The sequence below is a fragment of the Seriola dumerili genome, unplaced genomic scaffold, assembly GCF_002260705.1.
Source record: "Seriola dumerili isolate Sdu_G_001 unplaced genomic scaffold, Sdu_1.0 BDQW01000122.1, whole genome shotgun sequence".
Lineage (NCBI taxonomy): Eukaryota > Metazoa > Chordata > Actinopteri > Carangiformes > Carangidae > Seriola > Seriola dumerili.
This window is the reverse complement of record NW_019174377.1, coordinates 1,606,001-1,632,586: the sequence shown is the minus strand read 5'-3', so window position 1 is coordinate 1,632,586 and position 26,586 is coordinate 1,606,001. Positions and strand designations below refer to the sequence as shown.

The following is a 26,586-nucleotide window of genomic DNA, read 5'->3' as shown; positions in this document are numbered from 1 at the left end:
ACAGAGACCATATTGTGTTTTTTTCAATATTTTGAACCTCATTTGTAGCCTCGTTGGCGCAGTAGGCAGCGCGTCAGTCTCATAATCTGAAGGTCGTGAGTTCGAGCCTCACACGGGGCAGGTGTTTTAAAATCAGATGAAACAAAATAATGGGGAGGTCGCAGTGTTAATTTGGTAAATGTAGAATGCTGAGTCTACAACATAAAGTATGTGATTCTATGCTGCAAATTACCAAGATGACTGCAATGTTACAAAGTTAGGTGATAACCCTGGGCTGGTACTGGTGTTGGTTCCTTCCAAAAATCTGTTTGCTTCTCCACATGCTAGGAAGCCACCATAGAGCCACATCAACGTATCTCTATACATCTCCATTTTCGCATCTTTGAGCACCTAGTATAACAACAATTCATCACTAACTAGACGGAATGCCAAATGCACCATATTATTATTTCTTCGGTTGTGGCTATATCCTTAGTCTTTTGATTCTTTAAATCTGTGCGTCCCCTCCTTTGTCATGGCTTTAGTTCTGGGTCATGTCACAAAGCATCTATAGCTGATTACAGCATTTATGTGAGCATTTTTGTGTACGTATACATTGTTGTTATTAAGTACAAAGACCATGTTGTCATTGTTTCATTTTTTTTTTCAATATTTTAAACCCCATTTGTAGCCTCGTTGGCGCAGTAGGCAGCGCGTCAGTCTCATAATCTGAAGGTCGTGAGTTCAAGCCTCACACGGGGCAGATGTTTTAAAATCACATGAAACAAAAAAATGGGGAAGTCACAGGGTATATTTTGGTAAATGTAGAGTGCTGAGTCTGCAACATACAATATGTGATTCTGTGCTGAAAGTTACCGAGATGACTGCCATGTTATGAAGTTAGGCAGTTATCCTTGTCTGGTGCTAGTGTTGGTTCCTTCCAAACATCTGTTTGCTTCTGCACATGCCAGGAAGCCACCATAGAGCCACATCAACATATCTCTATACATCTCAGTTTTCGCAGCAACACTAGCACCTAGTATAACAACAATTCATCACTAACTAGATGGACTGCCAAATCCACTATATTATTATTTCTTCTGTTGTAGTTATAGCCTTAGTCTTTTGATTGCTTAAACCTGCGCATCCCCTCCTTTATAATAATGGGGGAGTCACAGGGTAAATAAATGTAGAGTGCTGAGTCTGCAGTCTATATAATTCTCTGCTGCAAGTTACCAAGCTGACAGCAATGATGTGAATTAATAAGAAAATAAATAGAAGATTTCATTGCTACTTTGTGTACCATTTATTCAACAGCCAAAACATTTTTTGTTTGTCTTTGTCATTGCTTACCCAGGAAACATGAGTCAGCCTCTTCAAATACATGCTCTTATTCAGTTATGAGATAATTTGCGTCAAAAGTAATTGCTTTTTCTTCAAAATTGTTACGTCGTGTAAAAATGGATAATTAGTCTGCCTATGGCTGAACTTGTATTTGGACACATCACAACTAACACCAGTCATTCAGTAGTGTTTCTTTATCGATTGTGCATCTGTGATTGACCTAGAGCTGCTGTCACCATCTGTCCTGCTCTTCTTTGTTTACTTTACGCTATCCAGCTTAAATCTCTGACACCATACCCCACATTCATTCATCCATGCACACGCATTCACCACTGTTGCTGTGATAGTTTTGGCCACAACAGTCATTGCATGAAAAGTTTAGACAACAGTCAGTCTGGAAACCATATTTCTGATCAACAGACAAGATTGCAATAACAGTTTTGAAACAGGAAAAATGTGTACCAACATATCACAAATTAAATAAACTTGATTTGTCTACATTTTGCATGCCAACATAGGCTAAATGGTTATTTTAAAAAACAATCACAACTCATGGTCCAGCATAGGGAACTGCTGAGTAACTACGGTACTACAAATGTTCAAAACTTTCATTGTTATTTGGAGCACATTTCAGATTTTGCATCCACGTGCATTTTGCACGTGACCTTTCAAGTTGAGCTTCACAGTTCATTCTTGACATTGGAAACAAACCTTGAGCTAGGGTTGTGCTGATGGACGATATCGGTGATCAACAATATTCAGAGTGATCGCCGATTGCTCCTGCCTTTGAAAACCTTTCAAGACTATATTTTACTTATTTTCCCCTTAATGTAGTAACTTATTATTTGTAGTATTAAAATTAATATTAAATTTGATTTGCCCCACCACAGTTTTACGTATATAACTGCATATTAACAGGCTTGCAAGAGCGGAGGAAATGGACAGACAGACAGAACACGTAATTTAGTTTGATTTCTTATCCTGCTGCTTTTTATGGTTGTAAATAGAACTTTTGGACAGAAAGTGAGAGAGATGAATCTTTAGTGCTCCACCTTTTAATATGCAAGAAGAGCTCTCACTACGTCATGGACACATTTGTTGGATATGGCATAGAATCAAGTTACTCCACAGTAGCAATCGAATGACTATGCACAACTTTTGAGGCCTCGTTGGCGCAATTGGCAGCGCGTCAGTCTCATAATCTGAAGGTCGTGAGTTCAAGCCTCACACGGGGCATGTGTTTTATTAAAATAAATCACCTGACGATGACAACAAAACACAATTGCTGTGTCTCATTCGGCATGCTTCCTTAGTTACACTTGCTTTTTTGAGTGCATAAGTGCATTCACAATGACAAGTATGGCAAAATGCAGTGTAAGTACGCGGATAGTGCACCTGAAATGGTCAAAAAAGCGTGAAACCTCACATGGTCGCCATCTTGGCTATGTAGCGGAATGGGAGTGATTGTCAATGTATTTTCATAAACTTGAAAATGACGGCCAAGGAAGGAGGACATGTTGCCAGCACCTGTGGCAAATTCCATGTCACGCTAAACAGGGGACACAGACAGGAAAGTAAAATGTTCACTTTTAAGTCACATGTTCAAAGACGCCAGTAGAAATTTTGCGATCGTAATTTCTGGTAAGCGCACAGTAGCAGTGTTTGATTAGAGACAACACTACCCTGTCAAAATTCACACACTATGCCAGGGAGTATATAGTGTACACAGTGTACTACATGCCAGTGTACTAACGGAAGTATGGAAATTGAGGCGCATAATGTGTGTAAGAATTCTTAATCATTTAACAACTGAACTTGAAAACATTATGTTTCTCTTTAAGCATTTATTTATTTGTCTGTGGTTATCTTTAGGGTTAGGACAATGGTCCCAGTCCTGTACATCTCCTGCTCATCTTTGTTTGTTTTACACTAACCAGCACTCTGACACCATACCTCTCACTCATCCATGCACACACATTCATCACTGACTAGACTAACATCCATATACCATTGTATTCCCATTTCTATTGTGTCGCAGTTACATTCATATTTTTTGTATCCTTCAACCTGCAGTACCCCTCTTTAACATGGCTTTAGTGCTGGGTCAGGACCACAAAGCATTTAAGGTTGATTACAGACGCTGTGTGGGAATTTTGGTGTGCAAATACATCATCGTTTCTGAGTGAAGAGAATGAGTTGTTATGCTTTGAGTTTTTACATAATTGCAAACACCTCCATAGCCGTGTTAGCTCAGTGGGCAGCACGTCAGGCTCATAATCTGAAGGTCATGCGTTCGAGCCTCACCCTGGGCAGGTCTTTTTACTAAAAAGAATCACAATGGGAGAGAAAATGCTACAGTGCAAACTGTCAAATGTTAAGTGCGAGCAGTTTAGCATAGAAATTAAAAATCTGATTGTTCATGTCTAAACCTGGATTTAAAACACCACTATTATGGCAAATAAAGGGTTGCACAGGAGAGATAAAGAGGTATGGCATACAACAAAGGATGTTGGCCAGAATCAAGCTTGGTGCATTACAGGGACATCTTAAACATTAGGCCACTAGATGCCCTGATTCATATTTCTGCCACAATATTCTTGATTTGCATTTAAGCATGTCATCACAAACACTTTTTGTTGTCAATCAACAGTTGTTATTGCTAGTTGTTAATACTTAAATTTAAAAGGCTAATCAGTATTAGAGGCTGTAAATTAGCATCAGCTACATCTCTTGATATAGCTACAATCTCCTCATATAGGCCACGGCCAACTCCACCTTTAATTTTTTTCCGCAACGCTGTAAAATATGCGAAACCTAGTTTTTTGAACCCCTCCTACTCTGTGAGTCCAATCTGCACAAAACCTTGAACATAGAATTTATGGACGCTCATGATGAAAGTTATCAGACAACTATCATTTTTTCCAAAAAATTAGCAAGTAACAAAGAAACGAGTTCCTGAAGCAGATCCAAACGTATCTGTTAGCACCCGATGAACATGAACATGTACATGAACATGAACAGCAGCAAAAAGCTGTTTGACAGCCACCAAAAAACATCAGAAGAAGAAGAAGAATTGTGTTTTACGGAAGCTCCTGAGGACAGAACCCGGTATGCATCTGGTATCTATTACTGGCAATACACACAACGCAGCTATTGGTACTGCTGAAGTCACTTCGTATGAACATTTGAAGAACCTTTATGAAGAAATCAGTGCAGATAACAACAGAAAAAATCTCACATTTTTATGCAAATTGTGTCCGCCAGGTCAGAAAAAAACAAGTCCAAACATCAGCCATATCAGCAACAAATGTGAAACAACACACTGAGTTGAAGCGTTTGAGCAGTCTTTTGAAGTACTGATTGATCCATTGATTAATTGATTGTACCTGTGTTGTATGGATTGTATCTGGGAATTCATGTCCCTGTCAGGATAAATTGAAATAACTTTGGTGTTCCCCTGACTTTCCATATAGTGCCATCATAAGGTGACTGTATAGCTAAAAATTAAAGGAACAACCAACATAAAGTCTCTTAGAAAGGTGTTGGGCCACCATGTGCTGCCAGAACATCTTAAATGCACCTTTGCATTGATTCTACAAGTCTGTGGAACTCTATTGAAAGGATGGGACAGGATTCTTCCAGAAGATATTCCCTCATATTAATGGTTGTGTAGAGGTCTAAAAATGTTGGTTCTGAATTTCCCATAGGAGTTCAGTTGGGGTTGAGATCTGGTGACTGAGAAGGCCATAGCATATGATTCACCTAATTTTCATACTCATTGGGCCATTATTATCCTGTTTCACCTCTCATTTTTTCAGGTTTTCCCTTTAATTTGTGACCTGCCTAACTTTCCCACTGTTATCTGATGACAATACAAATTAATTCTGGTTGACTTTACTGTCAAAAATGATTGGAACAGCACAATGTAATTTCTCTTTTGGGGTGGGTTTTCTCATTAAATTAAGCCTTGAGTTATTGTTTATTCACTCATGAATATTCATATGATAAAGATGCTGACGACCAAAGCACATACTGTAGATGTCCCAAAGGTTAACACCAGGCTTTTTAAAATGCATTTTGTGATGATACTGTACCATTATATGATAAGTGCAGGAGCAAGGGGAAAGCAAAGAGTGCTTTTGTATTCAAAGTACAAAATTGAACAAACTAAAACTGAAACCTTATGCTGTTATGCTACGCTATAAATGTTGTCTTATATAAGCTATTACTAAGGTTGATACTAACTTTTGTAACAGTATATTAGGAAAGCCATTTAATATTTCTGAATGAGATGATGAGAGACAGAGAGTACAATCTAAAATCTAAAATAAAAATCTGTTATTTCATAGTTTTGATGCCTTCAGCATTGTTCTACAATTTAGAAAATAATAAAAATAAAGGGAGCAATTGAATTAGAAGGTGTGCCCAAACTTTCGACTGGTACTGTATACACACACACACAACTGAATATTAGTTGTATACAAATACATGAACACCTGCATATTAGTTTCATCTGACACCAATCAGTTGCATCCAAGGACTGGACTGAATAAACGGACGTGTGAGTGTGTGTGTGTGTGTGTGTGTGTGCGTGCGTGCGTGCATGCGTGCATGTGAGAGAGAGTGAGAGAGACAGAGAGAGAAAGACGGAGCAAGTTCATGCCTGTATGTGTGTTTGAGAGACAATGACGAGAGAAAAAAGAGAAATCTGTGTATGTGTTTCTGTTATGGCATTTACTCAAGGACAGTAGCATTCTAATAGTGATGAAAGACACATAAAGAGGAATATCATGAAAAAAAAACACACCACTGATGAAAAGTGTGGCTCACAAGTCAAGCATAAAAGACTTCTCTGAGACTGTTTTGCTTGAATGGAGCGTGAAGGCAGAAGGTGCTTCTGAAAAACACTTCTTTCTACACAGCATCTTTCTACACAGCTAAATGAGTGCGGAGGTAAAGTAGTTTACCAAAAGGGATAAAGGAGGATCTATTCAGAGCAATCACACTCAAATTCAGAAGTCAAAGTTTCAACAGAACAAACACAAATAATATTGCTTACAATTTTCAACAGCTAATCACAATTGTTTTACTTTGCATAAAACACCTTAGTTTATCATTTCAGCCCAGTGTTTCCCCAATATGCATTCAGCAGCATTGGTGCGTGCGAAACGTAACCACTGCTTTCTACACTGTACACAGCTGACTGGACCTAATATGAAATGAAGGAGACTCTTCACTCTTCACCCCTGGGTGGTCTCATTTGTTTGTACATTGTTTGTGCATATTTGCTCAGGAAAAACAAACATCTGTGCTTCATTATTTCTCAAGTTATCACACTTTATTTATCTGACATGTAGTGCTAATAACAACTTTTGGATGTTAATGGGGGGCTGGGGCTTAGGCCTTTGTCTAAAAATGGAATGTTTAATTTCTAAAAAACATTCTCAGCACAGTTTTATTTTGCATGCACAAATGAATCAAAATGGTTTTATTAATATCCTAATTATATAGGGTGCCATCTTTGTTGTGTAAACTTATCTTGTTAGCCAAATTATATTTGAATTTTCAAATTAAATTTGAATTTTATTTAACTTATAATTTTCTGAAAGACTGGTTCATTAAGTTTATATTATCTGTTTCTAATAAAAAATGGTGTAAGTAAATAAGCAAGTAATTTTCTGTGTTGAGGCATTTCATTCTTTGGCATTCATCAATACGTCTATCTGGACCACCAGAGCCCTTCAAGTGTCAAAAGCTCCCGGGAAAGCGACACGACAAGGGGAAAAGGAGTAACTTTATAACAATTCTAAGGACTTTTTAAGGTATTCCTCCACAGACACGTAAATTTGGGTTCAGGATTGCACACTTGGAGACATGCACACAACAGTGCTGCTGAGAGAGAAAAAATCCTAGGGGAAACGCTGCAGCCAATCTATTACTTGGTTTGTTTACCTTCAACTAGACAATACACTTAATAGGAGTGCATCAGAAGTGATAAGTATATATACATTAATGTGATACTCATTTTTAAGGTCTTGTTCTGACTAAGTGAGAGCAAATAAGAAAAGAAGAGAAACCTTGTAAAATATCAGTAAAGGTGAGACCCATTTTCAGAGTGGGTAGGTGCCTAGTGGGCAGGATGATTATGTTGTGAATGTGATTTGTTTTGTTGTTGTATTTCAGTAGGAAATAACGAATGTTTTTTTTTTATGTGTATTCTGGCCCACAATTTGTAGAAACGTTTTGAACTTAACTCCAGCCCACTTAGAAAAAAAATAAAAATCCCTAATATGAACCACTTACCTAGGGCCTGGGAGGCAAATGCTGCCATGGCACTCTGCAGTCGGTCTGGTCTGACTGCCTGAACCAATAATAGCTGAAGAAAGGGGAGAGCAATAAGAAAATTATAAACTGATTAAGAAAGAAACAGCAGGTATCCATTAAAACTTTCTAGACAGAAGATCAAACATACATGTCAAATTCAGAATGGCTGTGACATATTCTTCTTTTTTTATACTTGAGAACACAATTAAAAGTAAATCAGTAAGTCAGCTGGTTTGCCAGTCACTTAGTACCAAGTGGCTTCTGTCCTGTTTATACTTTGAAATGAAGTTAACAAAATCTTGAGTAAAAGGGTACTATATTTAAGCAGGAATGGGTTTGGCCTATACTTAAATTTTCATCCTTAACCAGCAAACCCAGGAAGAAAAAGAATTTTGTTTCTATGCTTCACAGTTAAGAAGGGCAAGCCAAAATGTAATGTTCTTTGTAAATGGCCCCATGGTGTGGCACTAACTACATTAAAGCCTAATCATTTTTTCCCGACTCATAGACTAATTTTACAAAACATTACTTTAAAATCTGCTTACTGACAGAGAAACAATCAAACAGCTAAAAACAGAACTTTCGTGGCAGAGGTAACAAACGTGTGTGTAGACTGCTGATATGGTCTGTAAATAATGATAAGTTCTTAAATTTGGCTGATGAAATGACTGGTTTTGATTGAAAGCTGACCTGCTTGAAGGGGGTAATCTTCTTGGCAATGGAGGATGGGATTTCCTGTTCACACTGTGAGCTCTGCGAGAAGGACAGCCAAAGGTCTGAGTCACTCAAACACAGGGACTGGTAGAGGGCTGGGAATGTAGTCTGTGAAAGAAGGATGTCAAAAGTTTTAACAGGTGAATGACAGACCAATAAATAAAATTAGATGCATACATTTAATCTTTTGTTCAATAGTACATTACTGGCATTCTGTTTCAATTGCATTCCACTTTTATTTTTGATGTCTACTGGTGTAGACATCAAATGTAGACAAATATCAAAGTAATTGTTTACATTTAAAAAGCATTATTATTATATATATAATGTAAAACTGACGTGTATATGTTTGCGTATGTCAGTATGTATATTGGTAGTTTACTTTAAAAATGGCCACTGGTCCATGCCTCTCTAGATCAATCCAAGAGGGGAATTCCTGCCGAGAGAGAAGAGGTGTAAATTAAAGACAAAAATAGTATTGTGTTTTCTCATTTTCAGAAAAAAGCTGCATTCTTACCTCTTTCTTAAACATTTCTCCTACAATGGATCCAGTGAAGACATCCCATTCCTACAGCAAAAATTTTAAGGTTGACATTTGGTAGCTCTAAAGCAAATATTTCTATATTTAACTTCTCTCTGAGATCAGCATTAATGGTATCATAAAAATGCAAATACAAAAATACTCACATTCTCCTGGAAGAGTTCAGGGTACATGCCTTTCACAAAGTGCATAGCAAACATTAACTGGTCAGCCTGAGACAGAGAGGAGACAGAGGGAGAGAGAGAGACTGATACATATATGGAATACAGTAAGTTACATATGATAACATGCTATTTTTCCCAACTCAAATCCCAACTAAAAACAAAGAAAGTCATGGTAGATCACAAAACTTTAGAATCTCATCCACACTGAAGGCAAACATGCTCATCTTCTCACTGCATGATAAGCAGCTCAGCCTGCCTTTGCTACAGGGTTGCTACAGCCTGACAAAAAAGCCCCAAGAACTCCAAGAACATCCCTACACACTGTCTCTCTTTATGTCTGTCTCATCCGTTGGTCACTTTGAGTTAGTGAAAAGACAAAAGCCACTAATCAAGATGCTTATCCAACTCCCACCTTTGAAAATAAACAGAAAGACACCAAGCAAGAAACTCCAGTGGGTACAGTAAATATGACAGGAAATATGACAGGAAATAGAGAGAAAACAGTGAGAAAGAATGCAGAAAGCAAATATACACAAATTTACAAACACACACACACTCCCCAGATGGATGATGCAGGAAGGCCTTGTTCAGTCAATCAGTTTTTTCCTCACGAGCTTAAGCCTTCCTCTAATTCTGTAGCTTTCTAGCTTAATAAAAACTCATAAACAAGAAAAACTTTTAAAACTCAAATATATGCTGAAAATTATGATGGAATATATATAGGTATATATATATATATGTATATACCTATATAGACAGTTTGCAGAAATTGATAATATCATATATACATATATATATATATATATATATATAGCAGAACCTAAATTTACTGTATATATATATATATATATATATATACTGTATAATTTCTGCAAACTGTCTAGAATACTTTTAGTTTATATGATTTTTTTTGACAGCTAAAATGAGAATCACTCAATGTTCTTTTCTTTACATACATGACTTAAACTAACTTCTTTTAAAATCATTATATTAATGTCTTATTTCTCTCTATAGTTACAGTATGCAATATTGCTGATTCCCTCACACTCTCTGACACAAATAACAAAAACACAATACGTATTCACCAAACTTCATAACAGCCGCTAATAACATCCACATTGAAATACAGCCACACTGCCTCTGTGCTAGTCATGCATATTTATGTAAATCTCATTTTATGCACTTAACAACTGGCTGGCAAGGACAACCAAATTGGAAGTAGAATGCAATTCAGTAATACTTCTCAATGCTGTGTTTTGTAAAGTGGCAGTAAGTCAAATGCCTGTGTTAATCTAATCAGTCTGGCTATTCATGGTAGCTGCTATTGTTGTGTATGCTGTTAGCAGATGTGGGCATTGTTGATAAAAAATGAATTGATCAACCTGAAGGACAACTGTGTCTATGTGTCATTTTCCAGATCTTTAAAAACACATCTCTGGCTGTCACCTAATATTACATCCTGTACTTTTACCAACAGCTGTAGAGCCAGCTTGAGCTACTTTGAGGGTAACCTTCTGGTTACATTTGAACTATACACTACCATGCCTTCTGTGTGGCCCTTTCCATGATTCATCTCTTGATCTGATGTCTGAATGATTTACACCAAGCTGCCAAATATAAAACCCATCTACTGAAGTGACAGTGGATACAGCTGAATTGAGAGAGCTGGGAAATATGATATGATTGATCAAAAACAGAATGGCACAATATCCCTTTTTCATGCACGTGTGGTTGTTTGTGTGTCTGTGTTTTTTGAGTGTGTGCATATATGTGTCAGAGAAATGAAGCAGAGAGAGTGCAATGAGGATGAAAGTCAGTGAGTGTGTGTATGTGAACCGCTGTCATACTGACACTCTGACAGGACAGGAAACTCAGTAGACAGTACAACCTGGAATATGTCACACTCCAGCACATCACCACAACTCAAACCACTACATGCACACAAGAGATGCATCCACATTCTCACACACACAGTTAACCTCTTGAATGCTTGAACCTGCCAGCCCACACACAGGCATACATAAACATAGCAAGAACCTAACATAACATAGCACATAGCAACATTGCAAGCATTTGTACATGGACATCAATATACATTCAACACACAAATACACTATCTTGTTGTTTGACTACTTTACTACTCTAAAAATATAATATCCTGAGTGAACACCCCCCTGGTGTACACCAGTGTGCAGAAAACAAAAACTTTAATGTTGTTAATGTTGCATGTTCTCTATGGATTTTGACAAAAAGGAGAGGATTTGCTAGGCTGCAATGCATTGATCAGAGAAGTGACAAAGCCTGGATATTGTTGCATCTGAAGTACTTATTTTGTCACGGTAAAGTAACAACTGCAGGTCATTGCAGGGGTAGAATATATACACACTGCCTTACTCTGTCTATACTGTAATAAGTATAAAGATCAAATAGCATAAGCTTAACAAGTTTACAGCTGCCCCCTAGATAAAATGATAAAAAAATAAAAATAAAAAAAAACATTTTGTTCATGAGAGGTTCAACAATCAATATTTGCTTTGATGTATCTAGCCACGCTCAATCAATACCTTATTAAGCTGGATCAGTTGTGTTTGTGGTGGAATTTAACACAAAGACATTATAGTCTGGATGCCTACCACTGCCATAACAAAAATAGAGCTATTCCAAAAGTACGGGGTTGTCAGTTAATTTTTTCCAAAGATTTATATCATGATGTTTTCTAATCTTGATTCCCCTTTCCTCTCTAATTACCCTCTTCTTTTTTCTTTCATCATCCTATACTCATTTTGTCCTCTCTCACTCATTATCCACCTTTATCTTTTCATTGGATGCCTTTTTCCACCTTCTCCCTAGAGTTATCTCTTTGGTAACACAGATGGGGGTGTTGACAGGAGCACTGATAATGTAGTCCAGTGTTTCCTCTCTGCTAATAACTGGGCTGCTGCTGTGTGTGATTGTGTGTTTGTGTGCAGGTGTCGAGTAGATAGCCTATAGATGTGGTCAGCAATTAACAGCCACCCTGAAACCTTCATTACCATGCAGGCAGCACGCACGCACGCACGCACGCACGCACGCACGCACGCACGCACGCACGCACGCACGCACACACACGGATGCAATGATTGCTGTGCTGGTCAATATTTGACACTTTATTAGTGTGTTAATGGCAGAGGTTTGATTGTATAAGTGTGTAAATGTGCGTGTTTGCCTGATTGTGCATTTGATCTAAATGATCAATAAGAATACTACTGTGCTACTGCTTTACATTATAAAATTGCAAAGAATTCAGTAGATCTGCAGGAGTTAGGAACAACCAACCTTTACTAGTTACTAGTTCAAACACCCAACTGACCAAAAATCCAAATCTGTGCATTAGCTGCAATCATTATGATTGGTTTGGAAGACCAGATAAAGCAAATCGTGATGGTAGTGAGGGAGAAAGTTAGGGGGAGTAAAGCAGAAGTATACAAGAAAAGAAATCAACATACCAGGATAATTAATGCGTTTTTTATTTTCCCACTACCCCACACCCTATAGCAATAACTAGTGATGACAGCAATGTTTCGAGATGCTCAAAACCACATTTGGTCTATTGGTATGTGTTACCAGCACAGAGGCAGTGTGGCCCTATGTACACGTGTGTATTACCTTGAAAAGCGACCTGCAGACATACTCATACACCATATTCTTCAAGCTTGCCTCCAAAGCAGCAATCCTGGCTTCAGTATTCTCCACTTCCTAAAATGCACATACATACACACAGTTAGTGAGGTGAGAGATAAAAAGGCGCAAGGGCCATTAAACAGTCCATGTGTCTGTGTTTTATATGCTTTGTTGTAGATAAATTTGTGCAAACTACGTGAGCGGCAAAGGAATTAAAAATGTGGCAGTGATATTTTTATTCAAAGTTTCTTTTCTTTATGTCACATCGGGGTAACATGATGGGCTCAGGGTTGTTCAGCAGAAAATCCTAGAGAAATGGAGGGAAATAACGAAAAAAATTGTTTCTGTCCTCTATTTTCAGTTCAGCTCGTCTGTCCTTCTCTTTATCTTGCCTGAATCTGTTTTTGTTGCAAGCATCTACTTCATGTAAACACCTATGTTTAGTGAGTGCAAGTTAGCACTATGTGTATACAGTACTTGACCATAGACGCCGTGTGTGTGCTAATGAATTGTGTGTATGTTAGTACTGTTCAGTGTGTTATGTCAGATGTGAGAGGTTGAAATTCTCTTCCAGATCTCGGGAACCATCTGGAGCTCATGGCAAATTAAACTTGCTCATTCAATACAACAACAAACCAAAAGATACAAAGGGACAGAGAGTCCATGAATCAATGCTGTGTTCTGACCATACTCCCTGAATGTGTCCATAAACTTACCTACACAAACACACACATACACACACAAACATGTAACAGTGGTGACCAGCTGCTGCCTGGTGACATTCTTGGATGACAGCACTGGCTCTAACAACCCACACAGGATTTGGGGAATTAGTGCTCAATCTCTCAACCCAGTGCCTGTGTGTGTGCCTGTGTGTGTGTACTCTGGTTATCAGACAGTGTTTAGGGCTCAGATGGAGAGCAGCAGTGTGATAGACAGTCTATGATGTTCTCCTGCTGCACAGGTCAGATTGTGATAAACTCGCTGAAGAAAACAAAACTAGGTTGATATAAATCAAAATGACCTCAACTGAAACCAAATGATCTAAAATAACCTAAACTAAATAAATGGAATTAAGATCAGTTTATCAGTTTGTGCTTAGTTTTTTTATCTTTCAACTTTCTTTCTTCTTTCTGGTGATGCATAGTGCCAACCCAAAGCACCCAATGCTTTAATAGGTCGACATTTTGGGAGATATGTTGGGAATGCATTATGGGGGATTATGTTTGAATTATTTCTTGCCTCTGAGTAGCTGCCTATAAAGACTCCAAAATGTTATTGTGCCTGGCCAAGTAACAGTCCGGCACATAACCCCCTGTAAGATGGTGAATTGTTGTTTTTAAACTTTGGTATTTGTATGAATTGCACATACAGAGCCAGGCTAGCTGTGCTGCGCTAAGATAAGCTAACCAGCTGCTTGTTGTAGCCTTATATTTAACAAACAGAAATTGGATAAGCATATTTCCCAAAATGTCAAATTATTCATTTCGGTTGCACATAAGTAATTTTATCCAGCACATGACATGGGTCATTGCTACTTGAAACATTAACCACCTTAGCATTTATCAGCTCACATCACAATTACAACAATTTTGCGAGGTAAACGGTGCTGTAAGTAAGTACGATAAGAGCCGTGTGGCATCCAGTCACCTTCTTGGCCTGAAGAGCCCTTTGGAAGAGGCGCAGAAAAGAAGCAAGGCTGAACCGGTACATGTTGTTGATCTTTGACAGGTCTGTGATGACAAAATACATCTTGCTAGCACTCTCTGCAAGAGGCAAGTAGGCGTCCCGCTCCTAAAATAAAAATAAAAAGGAGAAAGAGAAAAAGAAAGGACAGAGAGAAAAAGGTAGAGAAATAAACCAATAAGCAGCAGAAAGAGAACCACCAGTGTTTTAGATAGTTACAGAAAATACAACATATGTATGGATGTCAGGGAAAGGGTTTTATATGGGGATGGATAAGCAGAAAAGTAGAATAGAAAATATTTATTTGAATCAAGATGGAAGAAGAGGGATAGAGAAACAAGGATAGACAGCATGAGGTGTGATAAGACAGGAAATAGGAGAAAAAAAACAGGATGATGCATATGAGAAACGGGAGATAAAATAAATAAATAAAAACAACTGATAGAAAGGAACAAAAACAGTTCTGGTGTAACACTGCACCCTAGAGGACAGTTATGTAATGCATCTACTGCATGTCCTTGCTTGTACATCTTTGGAAGCTTATGTCTGTAGAAGTGTGTTCAGTGAGTGTGGCTGTATATCTGCAAATCACTCAAATGTTTGTGCCCAAATACCAGAAAATACTGCATCATTGTAGATAACTGCCTAAACCTTTCAATTTCAGTAAAAGTACTGCCCTGAATATATGCTGATGCTTTGTTCCAGAAATTATACTTCAGTAAAAAAGTGGAGCCATCTTACATTCGCAAAGTGGGCATAAATGTCATTATACATTCCACACATTCTGTCTCTGTCTGTATCTCTGACTGCCATTATCTGTGTCTTTCTCTGTCATGTGCCTCCGTCTACCTTAGTCTGTTTCTAATTCTCTGTCAGAGCCCTCAATCTCCATGCCCTCCCTGACTCTCTCTTATCAGTGAGGTAGAAGAGCATAGCAGTCGATGTCGAGGGAAATAACTAATACAGTTTCCAAATTTCCAAGTGTTCTGATGATGCTTGGTTATTGCACTTCAGTAATCCACTGGTTAATGCTGATTCTCTTAAAATAGAACTAGGACAAAGCTAAGTTTTATGTCTGTAACAAACAATACAAAAAGTTAGAAAGAAAGTGTCTCGTTTCCTACCTGTAAGCTTGCAAGCCATTCGGAGGTCAATTATTTGGCTCGTCAATATCAAAAATGTATTAAACCAAGTGGTGGGTGCAGTGAGGCATGTAGGTTTTTCATGGCAGATTTTGTGTGTGTGCGTGTGTGCCTGAAGCACAGTACCTGGTCCAGGGATGCCTGCAGCCTGTGTGATTCCAGTAGTGACTCCTGGATCAGGGCACTGCTTGCCTTGGTCTGGTTCAGACTGTCTATCAGCTCCCTATTCTCCAGAATATTACCCTGAGCTGTAGCCAGGGTCTGACACGGGAACAGGACAGACAGGTGGACAGACAGATACAAACAGAGGATATGGCAAAGATTAGATAGGGGCCAAAAGGGAGTCATTGATAACTAAGACAGAAGAAAGGAGGGGTGGGGGCGCGGATTCACAAGAAATAAGAGTATATTGTTATGTATCTGTCAATTGGCCGAAGTCTGTGATCTGATAAAAGTTGCAGGAGCAAGAGATGTCATTTTATAATGGCCTGATGTGGGACATTCATTCATTTTTTATTTAAGCTTTCATTGAGAGCCACGAGTCCCTCACTTCATCCTGTGGAATCTATTCTCTGAAAGGAACTGATAAAATTTATTCAAATAAATTCAAATAAAATAGATGAGAAAGCAGTGGAGCATGGAAATGTCAAGTCAAATATGCTCCTACAATTCTAGAATAATTACATGTCTAGTACCACTGACGCACTGACATCCTGCTTTTGGCACTGTGGACTGTGCACAAAAAATGATCAATAGGTTGAGTGTCTATGTGTCACAATGTCCATCAACTCTGTGTGTATGTGTGTGTGTCTGATTGTGAAAGTGTGCATACATTAAGCTCTGTGTGTTATTGCCTGGAAGTACAAGTAGCCCCATTAAAATATTTGGACAGTAACGACCTGTTTGATGTTTTGGCACCATATTCTCATTAACGTGGATGTAAAATGACACACCTGCCTACAAATTTCTCTTTAGAAGTTTGAAGTGCATGAATAAGTGGAAAAGAAATGCAATGCAAGCAAGTTTGTGATTTTACTCCCTACAAACATTCCATTCCATTCAAATCCGAACGCTTCAGGAAGATTTAATAGAATATTTTCAGGGCGAAAATTTTTCTATGGCTGTTTTTACAAACTGTTTTGTCAATTCAAATGAGACCTGGTTGTCAAATTAGTTATTGGATATGCATTGACATAACCTAAAATTGAAGCTGACAGCTACTTAAGTCCATGCAGATGTACCATTACAGGCACACAATGATCCCAGTTGCGTAAGTTCTGATCCACCATAAAGTTATAAAATAGGTTCTGATTGTTTATTAGTATTATTTATTATTTATTATTAGTACGGCTTCCACAAATTCCACAAATGAGTGCTCCATCAAACACATTTGACAGTGTTCATGGGAGGGAAGCAAGTGACAGATCACATCCTTGTTGCAACACAAGCGACTCCTCCTGCTTTGTCTGTACACAGTGTTTTATTCTGTTTACTACAGACTCCTCAGGCCATCAGTGGGAGTAAGCAACAACACGGTCTGCAGTGCAGGGAGAACAGAGCATTCCAAAAAGGGAGGAAAGGGCATTTCCACACTGATTTTCTCAGCATTGTTGAATGATAATATATAGATTAAAGGTTTTTATCACTGGGGTACATAATAGGTAGAAATAGTAGGGGCACTACACAAGAACTCTCCACTACTTTGTTCTCACAGTGTACACTGTATGACTGTAGGTGTACCTCTAACAGTGATTCTTCCAGCTGAGCCAGCTGTATTTTCTTGTCTTCCTCTTGTTGTAGTAGTCTTGTTTTCTCAGTCTCCAATTCTGGCTTCTCCTGTTGGATGGTCAAGGCTAGCAGCTAATGCACAGATACACAAACATAAACAAATGAGCAGATGGACATACAGTATGACTACAGTAACACAGTATGACTACAACATACACCGTACTATTCCACTATAAAAGCACTTGTTCCACATGGATTATGCTCCTTTTTTATTTTACTGTATTGTTTTATCTTACAAATCACTACAGACTATGGCCTCACACACCATGAAGTCTAATCAACATTGCTGTACAATTTACTGCCGAGCTGTTAAGCCTCAGACATACTTTCCGTTATATTGGATTGTTTATGCGTGTGCGTTTGAGTCTGGGTTACAGGGGTTACCTGTCCTTGCAAGCCTGCCCTGGTGGTAGTGAAGTTGACCTCTGTAACCACGGAAACAGCATCAGGGGGGATGAAGGGTGTGGGATTCCGTGTTGCCAGGAAGAGACGGAAGTCCTCGTTGTAATCTATAACCTTGTCTCCTATCTGAACCACATATCTAGGACCTGGACCAGGATCCATATGTGTTGAAATAGGAAAGATAGAAAGGGAGTCTCTGTTAACAACATATACTGTATCATACAGGCTTGTAACTCTGTCTTCAATGACTGTTTTAAATCCTATCTTGACCCTTTTACATTATGCTTCTACGGCCCTCTCCGTCTTCTAGATGTCTGCAATGCTGTACATCCATGCATTTGTCTTGCCTCTTTTTTCAGTTATGTTCAACACCACTTTTTAAGTGGAGAACTTGCCCTTTCTCACACCTTCTCTGCCCCCACCCTTTCCAATTCAGCTTCCAACAAACAACCGCCTCTCCATGGATGATTCAGAGCCTTATGAATCACCATCATTTTCACAGGTATGTTCCTAACCCCTGTTTACACATACAGTACATGCACACAAGATGTATTTTGAGACTAGCTTTTAACTTCAAGTAGAATTCATTGAAACAGAGCACGTACATGCTAATCATACAGTGAATATAAAGCATTGTAGCAGTTTGAATTCTTTGTATGCTTCAGATCGGTGGCTCAAACAAACAGTTTTTATGAAGACTTTTGATTAGCAAGTTTGTAATGCATGTAATTACCATCATGACTTAAAACAGCCATGGAAAGAGTGATGTTTCACAAATCTGTTTGCTTGCTGTCACTTTGCCAATGCATACATGTATAAATAATACATGTGTGAAGAGCCACATTTTAAATAATGGGATTAGCTATCCCCTGTGTCAAGAGGAGTTATGTTGTTTGTCACCCAAGGCATTTGTACATGTGTGTCCTTAGCATGAACTTGCAGACAATTGAATGTGACAGTACTAGGCTGTAGAATAATGGATTTCCATGCATAAATGTAAACTTGAGTCTTGAGTATAATTCTCTTGATATATTGTACTTACAGCTTTCTTTCAAAAAGTTCATATATTCTAGAGCAAGAGGAACAAAGAGTTGGTGATACAGAGAAACTCAATAAACGAGGTCCTAATGAGAAACCACCATCCTTTTTCTGAAGGGTCTATTTTTGTGCTTGTGCAAATAATGAAAACTGACACAAAAAAACGTTTTTTAATCTACCAAAGACTGGTACTAAATGACAGCAATGATAGTGTGACAAACTCAATTTCTTCTTGAATTGTCTTTATTTATCCACCCCCTTCTTTGTTCACACTTTTCTGAGTCACCCACAGTACACTCATTACTTCTTCAAAAATCCTCCTCATGAGTAACTTGGTTCAATGTACAGTATGTCATTTGTCATTTTCTATAGCCTCTGTGAAATCTGCCTTGCCCACATATTATTTGTCATGGTGATTTACTTTATTTTGAAGAAAATAATTATCTATGTCTCAATATCAGATTAGTTGAATGATACACGTAAAGTCTACTGACTTTCACTCAATTTGTACATGACTGCTGTGGGTACTTTTCATCCAGGTATAAAATGACAGTGACATAGTCAAAAATTTAGTATTAATTGACCTAAATATTTTACATGTCATAATCAGAGTTTTTGGCAGACCACTCTATGCACTGGCAAGAATTTGGTTAAAAACTAAAAATGAGCAGAATGGCTTGTGCTGGTGCACATAATGATTAACAAGTTTACGCAATATCCCTCAAAATGGGATTTCACCACAGTTTGGAAAAGTAGCTGCCGATAGAGGCGAGTAGTCAGCTTTGTAGTTAACGAGCAGTAGTTGATGATCCCTCTAAATGACATTCAAAAGAGCTGTGATGCATTGAAGAATCAACAACTTTTTCCTACCACCCAGTTTGTATGAAAGTGGTGTTTGTGCTTGTGAGAGTGTGTGTATACCCTGTGCTATGAGGTCCCTCCTCAGCAGCGGGTAGAGCACAGGTTCAACTCCATCCATCTCTTGGATAATGAGGGTTTTTCCAAATCTGACTGCCAGCTCCAGGGATGTCATGAAGTTACTATCCTATTGAAAACAAGCACACAGATACACCATTGTAAGAATACCTTGAATCCTAGTACTGGTTGGTGACAGAGTACTCTGTAATTTATCATATTAATATTATTACTATCCCCAAGAACAATTAGCAAATAAAATCAGTTACTGATTACATGAATAAAATGTTTATTAAGGTTTAAGGTTGCTTTACTAGTTTTAGTCTTAAACCAATCACTCGTTTCTTTCTCATAACTTTTTTCTTTTTTCTAGGCTCACGCTGAAGGTCATCTGACTCACTCCATGTGTATCCCAGCACTATGGTGGTCATGTCATGTTCAGGTTAGTTCTGTAATCACTAAATGACCCAAGTTACCAATGACCAAAAGCAACATTTGCAGCTAGAAAACCAAAAGTTTTGAAAAATAAACTAGAACAATTAATGAGAACAATTAAGATTAAAGACCACTACATTTAAAAAGCATTTAAATTTATATGTATATATTTAAATGTCATTTAAATGTATATAGAAGACAATAACAAAGTTGTATATGTGAACACATTCACATACATACACATTTAAATAATGGTATCAAAACTGACTAGATTAGATTAGAACCGACTAGATAGCAGTTTCATGCAGGACAGTGCCCTTATAAAGTAATGGACACACAGAAGATAAAGGAGACATTCAATCAACATGAATTGCTTTAGAGGCTCTTGCAGACATAAAAGTTGCCTCACCTGTTTAGAGTTGATTGATTTGAACAAAACATATTACCTGTGTACATGCCTGTGAAAATGAGTTTGCAAATTCAAAGGAACAGTTAATGACCTCTTTTGTGTTTTCTTTAAGGTATCTGTGTGTGTGTGTGTGTGTGTGTGTGTGTGTGAGAGAGTGAGTGAGTGAGTGAGGGAGTGAGTGAGTCAGTGAGTCAGTGAGTCAGTGAGTCAGTGAGTCAGTGAGTCAGTGAGTCAGTGAGTCAGTGAGTCAGTGAGTGAGTGTGTGTGTTTACCTGCTGGTTGATAATTTCTAGTCTGTGCTGTTTGAGATGTGTGCGTAGCCACTCTGTAGCTCGGGATGATGGGTCGATCAGGAAGGGACAGGCAACACTCTGAGTACCAAGCAATGACAAAGACCTGCATTTCAGTTTAAGTTGATTTGGGATAATTTCATTAAGGAAGAGGCTCAGCTACTGAGGAAAAAGTTTTGTGTGCGTGCGTGCGAGTGAGTGTGAGTGTGTGTGTAGTTCGACGCTGTCTCACTGCTGTCATGCTTATCGACCAGCGTCACTCCTATGCCAGGCAAAGGAATGAAGTCCCCCACCCTCCTTTCAACCTGTGCTCGTCTATTTCATGCTCTCTTGCTCAAGGATTCTCTGTCTCAAACCTGTTTATTTGTCTGTTCCTCACAACCTTTCTTACTCTGCGTACTGATAGAAGTAACCCTGGTGTCTTTTTTTTTCTTTTGTGTGTGTGTGTGTGTGTGTCACAGACATCTACATACATATCTCACCTTTCTATAATAATTAGCGACTAACTCTCTATAGTAAGTTACTACTATTACTGAAATGAATTTTAAATATGCTGTAATTTCCTTAATCATCTTAGAGCTGGTCAAAAAGGGTGATTGACTGAAATAAGTTAGTTGTCAGTTTTCAAAAAAGTGAGAAAAAAAGTGAGTGAAAGAAATCTAAAAAGCCACCATCTGACAGTCAGAGGAGGTTTGCATGTGTGTGTCTGTGTGTGTGTTTATGTGAATGCAAATGTATAAAGTAGGATCCTTGCTCCAACTTTCATTGCATTTTAATGTACATGGTAGTTTGAGTACATATTACGATAAACACAATATTTGTAAGGGAGACACACACACAAACAGACAGTAAAAGAAAAAGAGAGGCTACAATAAACTAGAGGTGGGCTATAAGAATGTATGATGGAACAACTTCTTACCCGTAACTTGAGAGCATTGATCTGAAGGCAGCAATGGTAAAAACAACACACAATCACAATACAGACAAATGGAGGACAGAACAAGAGCATAATTCTTGATGCGACTATTAATATAGAGACTGATTGTTACAAGTAAATGCTGGAGTTATATTCCACTTTGATGTCTTTTTTAAAAAGAACAAAAAATAAAGACATATTGTAAGATAAAAACTGAAGGCTTCACAAAAAGTTAAAGAAATGGGTAGGAAAAGGGACAGAAATTGGTGATTAATGATTAAGTTGCTTCAATAACAAACAACATGTCATGTCAAAAAACACAAACACAAAAAAAAGTACAAATAGAGAGATTAACATGGATTAACGGAAGTGTAAATTGATGTCTAACCTGTAGTATGACCAGTGCATTCTCCATGGAGAGATCATCAGATGGAAGCCCTTGACTCTTCCAGATCAACTGCTCACTCTCCGAGCACAGGAATGACCGCAAGTCAAACTCTGATACATGAGACACAAATGCACATGCTTATTTGTTGCTTTAATATATGTTCACTGGAAAGATGGTTGGTAATTTGATTAATTAAACCCCAGATACCGCAGTTACTGGACACTGCAACAGCTACTTGACAAGAACTCTCAATTCAACGGTCCTGACAACCAACTTGCAGAGATGCCATGTGACAGACCCAGGGATTTAGAAACTTAAGTGGATGACTCAGCTGTTTGGGATTTACATGCACATCTCAAGCCCTCTGGGTTGCTGAGCAGAATCATATGGTCAGAGCTATTAATGAGACACTATTAATGAAATAGAAATTAGTGCTGAAAGAGACTTTGAGTACATTTTACATGTTAATTTGTGCGGATAAAATATTAATATCTGAATAGAAGAGCTGATAAATGAAGTGAGTACTTGATAAGTTTCTCACATGATTAAAAATAAAAAATTTTTGACTGAGGGATTAAAGATAACACATCGATATGATTTGGAATTTAGGTAGTTACTTTGGTCTCATCTGTAGACCTGGGGTTGTTACAAGTTGAATGGTGATCAGATCATTTCAAAACTCTCTACTTTCATTTCATCAGTAGTCATATTTAGATAACCCAGGACCTTGCAAGTGTTGTGTATGTTGTTATGTATCAACAAAATGCACTGTGTCATTTGTGTATAGGTAGAAGTGTGTTTGTGTAGGCTGTTTAGTATGGGAGTAAGCATATGCTGGTGTTAGTGTGTTCACCGAAATAGTATATTTACTCTGTAGTCCAGATTGAGCCATCCATCTCTCCAGGCAGTGCCTTCTACGGTCTTCAGGAGCAGCAGACAGATAGGTGATGAAGGCTGCAGCAAGCATGGCCCTCATAGGAAGCGTATCCAACTCATTCTTTATCTCAGACATCTGATTGAAAGAGAGACACAGATAGAAAAGAAAAACACAAGACAAAGGAGGGGGAGAGGTAGACAGACAGACAGGTGATTAGGATGAGAAAAGTATGATAAGAGAAAGATAAGAGAGGGAAGGGCACCATGAGGATTGGGAGGAATCAGTAGGAAGGATGTAAAGAGAGGCAGGGATGAGAGAAGGGAAAGATGAAGAAAAAAGAGAAAGGTTAATAAGTTAACCCATGTGGGCATAGCATACGAGTCCTCATTTTCTCCTCCAAACGATGAACTGTAAACCCAAATCGTAGCCCTGAATAATACGAAAATGTCTACACTGATTTTGACAAGAATACAAGACAAAACTGACCTACAAATGCAGGAACATGCTCTCACATCTGAACATGATGAGCGGATGTGACATTACTGCTGTGATTCCATGCCAGGGGACATGGAAGTCCATGTTTGGTAAATAACTATGCATGAGGCTTCTTAGTCAATCTTCATGAGTCAGTGCCCACACAGTTGCAGGTTTTCACGACCATGTAATCTCTGGTCTACTGTATTAATACTGTCAAACATCCTGCCTCCTTCTAAACTTCAACTCAAAACTTGTGTCACTTACACTGTAGTTGTGCACCCCTCTCTCTCTCTATGTGGTTCTCCTTCCCCTGAAACACTTCAACAGCTTAGAGGCATTAACATATAGAGAACAACAGCTACTGCATACTGCGCAGAAGAAGTGTGTACGTGCATGCGCATGTGTGTATGTGTGAGAATATGGAAATACGTGAGTAGAGAGTAAACTGGCTCTTTGGTGCTAGCCTTGAGGGAGGCAATGAGTGTGAGGGTGTATGTGCGAGTGTGTGTGTCAGGAAGAGATTGAGTGTTTTAATTAAGGTGCAGACAGATGCTGTAGAGAGGAGTAAAAACAGCCAGAAGGGACCCAAGACAGCAGGATTCATCCCCCCTGTCACACTCACACACACACACACCTCCTGTTGCTCTTACATGGTAAATGAGCCCCTTTCTGAGTAAATGTGTCTAACTTCCCACACCAATACACACATCAACATACTCATACATCAAACTACCTGTGTGTTCCACCGAGTGTGTTCTCCATCCAGTTGTGATATGAGCTGCTGGGCAGCAGTGATCGTGTCCTGGGCTTTTGTCACCTCAGCCTCCAACTTGGCTGCCTCTGCAGTATAACACTGAAACCTGGAGAAAGAGCAACAATGAGAAGAGATAAGTAAGAGGATGAATGTGTTTTATGTGGGTTTTAGTGGAGATTTGAGTGATATTGTGATATTTGTTTAATTTACCAAAGATAGATTAAATAGGTAGTAAATATAACATAAGGTCTATGATGTGCAGCTCCCTCCATATGGAGACAGGAGAGGAGAGGAGAGGGCAAGTAAGAGACCTTTCAGTTCAGCTCACATAGATAAGAAATTATTGTAGGAACAGGGATCGATAGGAAGATAAATAACAGAACAGATGACTGAAGAGAGCAAAGGCGGACGTTGGGGGAAAGAGCAACACAAAGAGTAGAGGGGCTTGGTGACACTTGCAGTGTGAAGTTCCGAAGAATCAAAGGCTGGAAGAAAGGATGCAAAATTGGGGGGAAACATACTTCTCTTTCAGCTCGCTCACTTTGGCTCCAACAGAGTTGAGCTGGTCCTCCAGCCTATTTTTCCTATTCTCTGTTTTCTTCAGGTTTCTGAACACACAAAAAAGAGAGGTATCTCATTTGTGTCTCTGTTTATCATAAAGAGAGAAGCATGGAATATTTAAAAAAAAACACTTGAAAATTATTAATTATTATATTATTAAGTTGGAAATATGAGTTTATTGCCCCAATGCAGCAACTTGTTCATGCATATAGCTTATGACTAGGTGTGTGGTTGTGTTCAACATATTTGTCAGACTTTTCGGTGATTTCCATTGTGGTGTTTGTGTGGGTGTAGATTACTCCATTAGTCCGGCCTGCTCTCTCTCCAGTGGCTCTATCCTCTCTCTGACGTGGGAGTACTGGACATTGGCTTTGACCCAGGCAGCCAGAGGAGCAGCCGCTGCACTTGCACGCTTAGCATTCTGATCATAGCAACAACAGCCCCAATACGACCATCAGAAAAAAAAAAAATCAACAACAGGTTAATAACATACACCAACCATAAATCTAATTCTCATTCTGCTACCATGGCTAGCTGACCTTGGGGTCGAAGGAGGCCTTGTTCCTGTTGAGCAGCTCTTCTACACTCTGGCGAATCTCGGGGGTGATGTTCCTTGCTTCAAATGTAGCTATGTCCTCCCTAACACCTCGCTTAGCCAGAAAGCTAGAGAAAAGAGGGGTGAAGAAGAATAAAACAAGCAAGAGAGGATTGGACATGGGTAGGTGACAAATAAAGACACAAAGAATGCTGTGTGTGAGTTTGATGTTACAATTTATGGCAATGAAGCAAATTAAAGAAATGATCATCAAAGAGATAAAATAGTGACCAGAAAATGAGGAAGTTAATATTATCTCAAGCCAAAAATTTTGAGAGTTCCTAAAAAGTGTTTTCATCTCTAATTAAGTGCAAACAGTTGCAGCTCATCATTGTAACTCATATTTAGAACACGCACGCACGCACGCACGCACGCACGCACGCACGCACGCACGCACGCACGCACGCACGCACGCACGCACGCACTTTTTGACATATTTATCATTTATACCACAACTTTTTTCTCACATGGATTCATTTCTTTTGGGCCATGTGAATATGCAGTGGAAAAACTTCAGTGTTGGAATGAGATGACAAATTAGGATATTCTGTCTTCAGTACAGCTCAAACTTAAGCAGAAATTGGTGGTTTGGGTGTTTTTCCAATTTAAACATATTTGACAGATGGTGCTAAATTAATCATACCTCCTTCATATTACCCCAATTATAAAGATTTCTCATTATCTCCATGTTTTCCTAGCTGTGTCAACCCTTTCCTCTTCTTCCTCCCTTAACACCTCATCCTTACCTCCTCACACCTCTTTTTGGTATCCCAAGAGGTGCTGAAGATCCTAGTCAGTTTAATTACTCCCAACAGGGTCACTTTCTCTTCATCTCTTTATCAATCCTTCTTTTTCACCCTTCTTCTGTATATCCCTTTACACATTCTTCACATTTCTTTTCCCTCTCACCTCTTCATGCTGACCCAAGAGGTGTCGAAGATGCCCATCAGTCTCAGCACCCCCTCCAGGATGTCTCTGATGACATCAGGGGGCATGCGGAGGGAGCGGATCTCAGATAGAGCTTCCGGCTTGATGTTTCCCACTGCACGCTTTGCTTCATCTACCAAAGGCTAGAGGGTAGGAATGGTAAGCAGAGGGAGCAATACAAAGGTAAGTGAGAAATAAGTACAGCTGGGATTACAAGTATAGAGAAGGTAGAGGGCAGGTTTATGTGTGTGTATTTCAAG

At 38.7% G+C, this 26,586-nt stretch overlaps 1 protein-coding gene and 3 non-coding genes across 4 annotated transcripts in view; 3 read left to right on the top strand and 1 right to left on the bottom strand.

Moving 5' to 3' along the window:
- dync2h1 (dynein cytoplasmic 2 heavy chain 1) overlaps window positions 1-26,586 on the bottom strand; it is a 113,030-nt gene that overhangs the window by 42,452 nt on the left and 43,992 nt on the right. Inside the window, exons 62-80 of the mRNA XM_022748436.1 lie at window positions 26,309-26,469; window positions 25,344-25,467; window positions 25,104-25,225; window positions 24,765-24,851; window positions 24,223-24,349; window positions 23,006-23,147; window positions 22,136-22,245; window positions 20,814-20,912; window positions 19,704-19,827; window positions 17,727-17,890; window positions 17,295-17,414; window positions 15,681-15,815; window positions 14,377-14,520; window positions 12,712-12,801; window positions 9,049-9,114; window positions 8,879-8,929; window positions 8,744-8,797; window positions 8,338-8,469; window positions 7,627-7,699 (exon numbers count right to left, since the gene is read on the bottom strand). Coding sequence (XP_022604157.1) covers window positions 7,627-7,699; window positions 8,338-8,469; window positions 8,744-8,797; window positions 8,879-8,929; window positions 9,049-9,114; window positions 12,712-12,801; window positions 14,377-14,520; window positions 15,681-15,815; window positions 17,295-17,414; window positions 17,727-17,890; window positions 19,704-19,827; window positions 20,814-20,912; window positions 22,136-22,245; window positions 23,006-23,147; window positions 24,223-24,349; window positions 24,765-24,851; window positions 25,104-25,225; window positions 25,344-25,467; window positions 26,309-26,469 — 2,125 coding nt within the window. The remainder of the gene's footprint in view (window positions 1-7,626; window positions 7,700-8,337; window positions 8,470-8,743; window positions 8,798-8,878; window positions 8,930-9,048; window positions 9,115-12,711; window positions 12,802-14,376; window positions 14,521-15,680; window positions 15,816-17,294; window positions 17,415-17,726; window positions 17,891-19,703; window positions 19,828-20,813; window positions 20,913-22,135; window positions 22,246-23,005; window positions 23,148-24,222; window positions 24,350-24,764; window positions 24,852-25,103; window positions 25,226-25,343; window positions 25,468-26,308; window positions 26,470-26,586) is intronic.
- trnam-cau lies at window positions 48-120 on the top strand. Its single transcript has one exon. It is a non-coding gene; the product is annotated as a tRNA-Met (tRNA).
- On the top strand, window positions 670-742 carry trnam-cau. Its single transcript has one exon. It is a non-coding gene; the product is annotated as a tRNA-Met (tRNA).
- On the top strand, window positions 2,487-2,559 carry trnam-cau. Its single transcript has one exon. It is a non-coding gene; the product is annotated as a tRNA-Met (tRNA).